Source organism: Microcebus murinus, chromosome 10, assembly GCF_040939455.1.
Source record: "Microcebus murinus isolate Inina chromosome 10, M.murinus_Inina_mat1.0, whole genome shotgun sequence".
In the NCBI taxonomy this organism is placed as follows: Eukaryota; Metazoa; Chordata; class Mammalia; order Primates; family Cheirogaleidae; genus Microcebus; species Microcebus murinus.
In genome coordinates this window covers 91,795,546-91,804,590 of record NC_134113.1, presented here as the reverse complement: position 1 = coordinate 91,804,590, position 9,045 = coordinate 91,795,546, and the positions used below count along the sequence as shown (strand labels likewise).

Here is a 9,045-nt window from a genome sequence, read left to right as displayed (position 1 = left end):
AATAGCAATTATATTTAAAAGAGTATAAGGAAAAGAAGTATGCAAAGCCAAGTTTTAACTACCTTGTCTAAATGTAGAACATAAAACACTTAAGATACTGTTAACAAGGCCTACGATTTTAGTGTTTATAATTGAGATGGAGAAACTTAACTGCATGGCTAGTCAAACCTCTATATTGTCGAATATGAAAATAATTTCTAGAGGCACTTGAAAATGGACAAACTAAATGACACTAGGAGCCCAAAGTCTCCTCTATTCTGGAGGTCTGTGATGAGATCAACTGAATTCAAAATAGCCCAAGTGTGAGAATTTCCTGTTCAGACCCTAAAGTGACACATTGATGAGAAATCTCCCTTCTCCACTCTTGCCTCGCTCTGAGCCTTCACAGAGCATTCTGCAGAGATCACAGACATTTCTTCTTTCTTATCAAGAGGCGCCTGGGCACTCCACTAAAGGCTGCAGGACATTCTGGGGACAGAAGGTATGTGCTGATATTCTCTTCTATGTCTACCAGCCCATCTCACTTAGTGGGAAGTTATAAATACTAGGGTAATATCAGAGTATAACATTAGTGCTTTTACTTAAATAATTGAGGGTGAAAAAGAAGCCTAAAGTATAAAATATGTTAAGGATTGTCTCAAGTACTCAAATTATTGCCAGTGGAGAATGAGTCAAGAACTTACACTCATGAGATTAGATTTCCTAATCAATATTATTTAAAGTGAAACCCTTAACAATCATGACAATTAACCATGATAATTAATTTTATAATCAGTACAGATCCAATTATATTTTCTATTTAGCCCAGCCTTTACAAATAGATGTTTAAAATAAATACTTCAAATAATGTATGTCAAATGTAACTTCACATTTGTGTTTTTAGACTAAATGCAGGCAATTTTATTTGGGTAAAATAAGAATGAGATGACTAATAAAATGTGAATCTAAACTTAATTATAAACAATTGAAAGACTTAAAAAATATTTGAGCAATACATTGCAACAAAAAGATGATATAAGAGATTCCTATTTGATGAATTATTTCACATGCTGTAACTAATGTGAATCAGATATAATGGAGAAATTGTAATAAAAATAATTAAAATACTAATATTTTGATAGCTTATAACTGCCATGTATGTGTTAAGTGTTTTACATACATAATACTTTATGAATTATTTTTTTCCATTCTAGATTAGTAAGCTATGTTACTAGACACTAGGTAACTTTCAACGGTTGCATATTATAAATTTCAAAGCCCAGATGTAATTCTAGATCTTGGTGACTGTGGAGCTCATTGAATATATAATCAGATTACATTATCTAAATTATCATACTTATTTACACAACAAAAGTGCTTTACAATTTTGACACCATGGGATCTTTCTTTAAGTTTAATTATAAGTGTAAATCACTAATTAAAAGTATTTTAGTGTAAGACATTACTATATGTACTAATATTACTACTTCCCCATCTCATAGCACTCAATTATCCATGATTAATGAATTGTAACAGTGTCTTAGAATTAGTGCATTATTTCCAAAACAGAATTTTAATAATTTAACACACATATTCTAAATGGTATTAAAACATTTCTGCAAGATCTGACTTTAATAAAGATATTTGTATTAATAAGCTTCTATTCCTCACTAGTTTATCATTTTTTATTGCTCCAACTAATTATATTATGTCAAATGTAAACTATGTTTTTTGAGAATTACCTGTTCAATTATAAGACTTTGTATAAAACTTCAAGGAAATTAGTATCAGACTTTTACATTGTTCACCTGCAAAATGAATGTTATTACTCAGTTCCCAATATACCCTAGTCTCACTATGCCAGGGATCTTATCATCTAATAAATCATTTATTTCTCTGAATCACACAGCTGCAGAGATGAAGAACCAGAAAGTGACCTACTCAGGACTGAACCTGGCCAAGGACCCAAAGAGGCAGCAAAGAAAATCTAAGGGTGATAAAAGCTCCATTTCAGTAACTGAACAGGAAATAACCCAAGTGGAATTAAACCTTCAAAATGCTACTTCAGGGGATCTTCAGGGGAAGGAGAAGACCTGCTACTACCAATGTAAGCAGTTACTCTATCCTCAATAACTATTCTGGGATATACCATTTTAGTGAAGAGTTGTAAGAAAGATGAGGGAATATTTTTCATTCGTGAGGATATGGTACTCTAATCCGAATCTGAAGGCTAATTATATTCAGAATTGTTAAGCTTGTAGGCTTTCATCAACAAATCATGGGGCATTATATTTACTGAATATGCAACAGTGTATTTTGAGAGAAATATTATTATGTAGATGTGGGTTTAGAGACAAGAATTTATCCCTTAGGTCCCTGTACATGTGAGTTGTCTTGTATGTAAACCTTCTAATCAACTGTCTCCATCTCTCCTTTCTCAGTGTTTCTGTTTCTCCCCCTGCAGTTTCACTGCTACCTCCAGAGAAGCTCACTGCTGAGATCCTGGCCATCATTTGCACTGTCCTAGTGGGCTCTGTGTTAAAAATGATATTACTAGCTCACATTCCCTGTAAGTGTATTTTTGAACGGTTATAATAGAACTTTTCATATTAATAATGGAAAGTGCCTCTAAGCATTTTATAATAATAGGAAATAGGATATTAAGATTTTAATTATTTAATAAGGAGTATTTCAATTTTTTCCAGGTACATTAACACGGAAGCCAAACATTTCTTTTCAGACTATAAGAACTCAGAAAGGTACATTTTATATTTTATCTCTATCTTAGTCCGTGCAAAAATAAAATAGATTTTGGGGGGTAAATAAATTAGAATATTGGACAATAAATGTTTGTGAATAAATATTGTAAGAGGACATTCTCTTTTCTTTAACAATAAGTAGAAATACTTATTAAAATCACTATACCCTCTTTTTGCCATTTTACTCCAATTATTACTGCTGTCATATGATAAGGATTAAATAGTTGTGTTATTCTAAAAAAATTGTTTTGTTCAGTGATATCTCAGACATGTGTAGGGCGGATTTTGTTTAATTTTTTCTTTAAGTGGGAACATAATTAGGACAGGAGAGACTTAACATTTTCAGTGTGTGCGTGTATGAGCGAGAATGTGTTTTTTAAATGTACCCGCTGTCCGGATGCAAGGATATGTGCATATAAGTTTATATCTTTACAAACACACAGATTGATTATTTTAAAAAATTCATATTGCTTCTTGATAATAATTCAGAGTCTTTCTTCAGCATACGGTTGTGGTCGTTGTCCAGAGGAGTGGCTCGCATATTCCACCAATTGTTACTACATTAGTAAGGAAACAAAAACTTGGGATGACAGTGTGAAGGCCTGTGCTTCTAAGAACTCTAATCTGCTTTATATAGATAATGAAGAAGAAATGGTAAGGCGTTAAATGTTTCAAATTTATTAGAAGCCTCTTGCATTCAATATGATATTTATAGAATTCATCATATTGTACATATTTTAGTTTCATTATCTTAAGGTCTATATAAATAATAATTTATTTCAATTAATACACTGCTAATGCTGATTTAATTATCACCAATTCTTGCTATTTAAGGTAAACCATGCTTCCATAAAAGTTTTTGTTCTAAATTGAATTTTACTATTTAGTTGTACTAGAAATAATCACATTGTGATTGTACACATTGATCACAAAGTGAATGGACTCCTGTAATACAAGTCAGATCACAAAATAGGCATTTCCATCCCAGCAGCCTGGCTGATGTTCATGTCCTCAACACTTCTCCCTTATCCTCAAACCACGGTCCTGACTGTTAATATTACAAATAAACTTTATGTGTTTTTGAAGTTTTATAAATGGAGTCATTTAGCATGCACTTTGATGTCACTCTCTGTTCATGCACTGAACTGTGAGTCTCAGGCTCTGAGGGACACAGAGGCTTCCTGGATGGAGCACTTGTAGTCGTGGGGCTCCTTTGCTGGTCCCCCTCAGCCACACCTACCCTGGTGTGTCTTGGTAAGGGCAGAAGCACTTCCTCTGGCTGTTAGTAGGTCTCCTGATAGATCCCCCTTACCAGTGGTGCCAGCCTTGCTGGTGTTGCTAGCAGGACTCTTTCTCAATGCAGAAGGGGAATGAACTCACCTGAGGCACCTCTCATTGCCAGGGTGGGTGCTGGGAAAAAGCCGGCATAGGTCCCTTTCTTCTGTAGGGTGGGGGCTTAAAATTCCCAGCCAGTGTGTTGATCCCTGATCCTGGAGTCCTAAGCCACTCCTCCTTTCTCTTTCCAACTTTCAGAGTCTACTTGCTTGTGTCTTTCGTAAGTTCCAGAATTTATAGTGGTATATAGTAAAGGGAAGCACCGGATTTGGACCAGTGGTGTTCATCCTGTACCAAAACAGACAAACTGTGGCCTTAGCTAGTTAAAGACTTGTGTGATGCCCAGAAAACCATATTTTGGCTTCTATATCATTTATCTCCTGAATGGCAGCCCTTTGAATTTCCTTCTAAACCCCAAACTCTCAGAAATGTATAAATATACATTGATTTAATATTACATTGATTTAATATTATCAGCAGGAGAAATATATGTACAGTGTCTGGAAAGTTATTTAAATTCATTTATACTAGTTTTGTCAATATTGGTTACTCTTAAATTACATGGGTCATAATTTTCTTCATTAACAAAAGAAGAAGAATGACACTATTAAGTATGAATATTTAAGAGTTCATTTTAAATGAAAATTATAACTTTTTTGAAAGTTCTTAGCACTTTATAAAGAGATTTTCAACTTTAATCTTGCTTAAAACAGTAATTTTATTTTGACAGTTATAGATCCAATGAAAGAACACACTACTGTCACTTTAAAAAATTGTTACATATTTGATAATTTTTTTTTTTTTTTTTTTTTTTTTGAGACAGAGTCTCGCTTTGTTTCCCAGGCTAGAGTGAGTGCCGTGGCGTCAGCCTAGCTCACAGCAACCTCAAACTCCTGGGCTCGAGCGATCCTTCTGCCTCAGCCTCCCGGGTAGCTGGGACTACAGGCATGTGCCACCATGCCCGGCTAATTTTTTTTTTTTTTTATATATATATCAGTTGGCCAATTAATTTCTTTCTATTTATAGTAGAGACGGGGTCTCGCTCTTGCTCAGGCTGGTTTTGAACTCCTGACCTTGAGCAATCCGCCCGCCTCGGCCTCCCAAGAGCTAGGATTACAGGCGTGAGCCACAGCGCCCGGCTTTGATAATTATTTAAATATACAATATTTATATTTCTGTAGAAATTTCTGAGCTCCCTTTCAAAGAAAGCATGGATTGGAGTCTTTCGTAACAGCAATGAGCAACCATGGGTATCAAGAAATGGCTCAACTTTCAAACTTAAGTAAGTGTTTTGAGTGGTGGGATATAGTAGAAAAAAATATAAAAAGAAGAAATTCAGGAGAATAATATGAGTAAGTTTACATTGAATTAAAGACATGAAAAAGATGTAGAAATTTAGTGACATGCTGATATAAATATTAAAGAATGGGCAACACTTGTTTCCCTTTATTGGTGGTTTTATTTTCTGTAGTTTGAGGGTATGGCATTCAACTGTGTAACAACCAACAACCAGTTTTGGATATTACATTAAAATGTGATTAAATGACAAAATCCTTTTCTTAAAAAACATGAAAAATCCTGTTGTTTCATGGATTGTCTCCATAAAATATAAAAGAAGTATGAATTTTTCTCCATCACAGAATAGAGGAATCAATACCTGGTAAACATAACTGTGCTGTGCTACAGTCACCCAGTCTTCACTCAGGTGGATGTGAATCTACAAAAACATATATTTGTAAGCATGAGTTTTAGAAGTAAAGCACCTGATTTTGGAGTCAGCCAGGTAATATTATGTTTTGTGAAATGGAAATAATATTATGATTTCATCAGTCAATGAATCGTAATTTGTTTAGTAATGAAAATATATTCAAAAATAATATTTGTAGAATAATGCAGACAATAGAAAGAACAGGATATCGTTGCTTTTGTGTCTGTTTTTTTGTTTTTTGTTTGTTTGTTTGTGTTTTTTTGCTCAACATTGTACCCGTGGCATTCACGTGTTCAAAAAATTGCATGTTATGTGCATCTGTCTACATGAAATATCAAGAATGGGCGAACCCTTAGAGACTGAAACAGGAATAGTCATGAAAGGCTAAGTTCGGGAAGTTGGAATAGGAAGTGACCACTAATTGCTACACTTTTTTGGGTGATGAAACTTTTCCAAATTTTGGAAGTACTTTGGTTGTAACTCTGTAAAATACTAAAATTAACTGATTTATATACTTTAAATAGATGAAATTTATGCTATTTACATAACATCTCCATAGCACTTATTTGGAAATAGCTCTCCTGCAATTATGTTTGGGACTGCATTATTCTTTAAAGTCATATTCAAAGATTAGGCTTCTGTATAAAGTTAACTTTTCCTATCAATGTCATGCTATGTACAGCAATATATTAGGTTTTCTTTCATTTCTTTCTATCATATTTTGTATTGATTGGTATTGAAGTCATACAGAAATCCAGATATTTCTCATTTATGCCTTTATGAATAGCAACCCCATTTTAAAATTTCCTTTAGTTATTTTGTTGCTGTAAATAGAAATACAATTGACATTTGTACGTTGATCCCATATTAAGTTACTTCATTGATTTTATGTATTAACTCTACTACTTCAGGTATAGGATTTCTGGATTTTCTATATAAACTAACTACTATTTTTCCTCTAATAACCACACTTTTATTTTTTTTCCTGATGCCATAAATTTTTTCTTTATTTATTTTCACTGTCTAGAATTTTATTTTCTATGATGAAGAGAAAGCACAATAATGGTTCTATGTATATCATATGTGTTATTTCCTGTTTTTGATGAGAAGATTTCAACATTTCATATTTTTGAATTTTCTTATAACTTTAGCATATTCAAGCAGTTTTATAATATTCCCATTTTTCTACCAGGTTTTGCTTTGAACCCTGGTTACATTTTAATACTTTTGCATCAATTGAAATCTTATATATTTTCTCCATGTAATGTTTATAATCTAAACCACTTTTATTTTCTTTAAATGTTCAATAAGTTTTGGATTTCTGAGATGAAATCATACTGGTCATTCCATATTATTCCTTTAATGTAAATCAGTAAATATATTACATTAGAGTAACATTTCTTTCATAATCCGTGTTCACAAAGAGATTCTATTATGTTTTTACTGATTGCTACATACTTGAAAGCTCGTGCTATCAAGACAACACTGGGAAGCATGGACATTAAATTGTATTTATAAAATGATTTCATACTTTTTGTTATCTGCTAAAACTATAAGATATTCTTACATTTAATCTAGAAAAAATTTTGTGTCTTCCCTGGTTCTTTCTTAAATAGTCTTTTATCAGTTTTATTTTTTCAATAAAAATATATTTGGCTTTGTTGAACCTCTCTGCTTATTGTGTCTCATGATTTTATACTATTTGTTTTTTTTCTTTCTTCTACTTCACTTATTATTTAATTTAATTTCATCTTTTTTCCTTTTTTGTTTTGATTCATTCACAGATAATTCCATGATTTCATTTTTTGCAACATATGCATTTAAGGCAACCAATTTTTCACAAGAAAGACGTCTGCTCTATTTTAGTCATAATTCCTATAAAAATTGTGACTATCATTGTGGTAATTTCTTTGGCTCATCCTTTCTTTAGCAATATATGACAGAATTAAAAATTGTGAAGATTTTCAAAATTTGGGTTATCGACTTCTATATAGGATAACTGTAGTTACAGTACTGTGGGTGAAACTGAAAATGTTCTACATGTCTGTTAAAATGTGGCTGCTATGATGGAGGAATTGATTTTAAATATTATTTATTTTTAATTAATTATAATTTTAATACTAATAGCTGCACTTCAAGTGTCACCGCCCGAGCTGTTACTTGAACTTATAGTATATCTGGAAATATTCCCATGAGAATATAAAAATATGAGTACTCTGTGTTAGTGTAGAGTGTATACGCGTGTGTGCACATGTGCATGTTTGTAACGGTTAATTGTCTAGTTTAAATCTTTCTATAGGCTCACCTATGTACCTATGTAATGATAATTGAGACAAAATTGTTTATTACATGTTTATGATTGTTTATTCATTCAGTCCTTTAAATTCTATGTTGAAATAGGATTATTAGGTACATATATATTCTAAAAGTTTAAAACTAATAGTTTGAAAAATAGGTCAATCATTATTAAATTACATTTCCAATAATGATTATTGTGTTATATAATGACATCAAATTAACCATAGCAGTTTTATTCCTGGTTATTTGGCATAGTATATTTTTTTTCTTTTACTTTTGTTTACCTTTTTAAATTTCAAAATATTAAAGGGATACAAAAGTTTTGTTATATGGATACCTTCTTTCATGCTTAAGTCAGACCTTTTGTTGTGCCTATAACCTGAATATTGTTCATTGTACCCAATAGGTATGTATTTGTTCCTCATTCCCTCACCATCCCCCTTCTTTGTTTCTGATGACCTTCATATCTCCTTGTACCTGTGTGTACCAATCCTTTAGCTTCAACTTATTAATGAGAACATATGGTGTTTGGTTTTTCAATTTTGAGCTATTTTACTTCAGATAATAGTTTCCAGTTCCATCTAAGCTGGTGCAAAAGACATTATTTCATTTATTTTAGGGCTGAGTAATACTCCATGGTATATATACACACCCCATATTTTGTTTATCTACTAATAAATTGATGGGCACTGAGGTTAATTCCACATCTTTGCAATTTTAAATTGTGCCGCAATAAACATTCAAGTGCTGCTGTCTTTTTATAAGTGACTTTTTTTACATTTATTTCCTTGATTAATCCTCATACTGCTTTCCATAGAAGTTATGCTAATTTGCAGTCCCACCAACTATTTATAAGCATCCTGTTCTCTCCAGAAGCATGCCAGACTTTTTTTTTTTTTTTTTTTGCTTTGTGTTTTTTAATAATGGCCATTCTGATGGGGGTAAGGTGGTATCTTATACCCCCCA

General features: G+C 32.4%; 1 protein-coding gene across 3 annotated transcripts; it reads left to right on the top strand.

Moving 5' to 3' along the window:
* Positions 1–221: 221 nt before the first annotated feature.
* LOC105866294 (NKG2-A/NKG2-B type II integral membrane protein-like) lies at positions 222–7,844 on the top strand. 3 transcript variants are annotated; one of them, XM_076006783.1, is made up of 8 exons: positions 222–481; positions 1,889–2,086; positions 2,444–2,548; positions 2,685–2,738; positions 3,241–3,392; positions 5,255–5,355; positions 5,714–5,856; positions 7,566–7,844. In XM_076006783.1, exons 2-7 carry the CDS (start codon positions 1,897–1,899, stop codon positions 5,823–5,825), a joined length of 714 nt encoding a protein of 237 aa, XP_075862898.1. In that variant the 5' UTR covers positions 222–481; positions 1,889–1,896; the 3' UTR covers positions 5,826–5,856; positions 7,566–7,844.
* The last annotated feature ends 1,201 nt before the right edge of the window (positions 7,845–9,045 follow it).

Coding starts and splice junctions, on each gene's coding strand:
- LOC105866294 (XM_076006783.1), top strand. CDS start 1,897: ATGAAGAACCAGAAAGTGACCTACTCAGGACTGAACCTGGCCAAGGAC. Junction 2,087..2,443: donor GAAGACCTGCTACTACCAAT/GTAAGCAGTTAC, acceptor CTCCCCCTGCAG/TTTCACTGCTACCTCCAGAG. Junction 3,393..5,254: donor TAGATAATGAAGAAGAAATG/GTAAGGCGTTAA, acceptor ATATTTCTGTAG/AAATTTCTGAGCTCCCTTTC.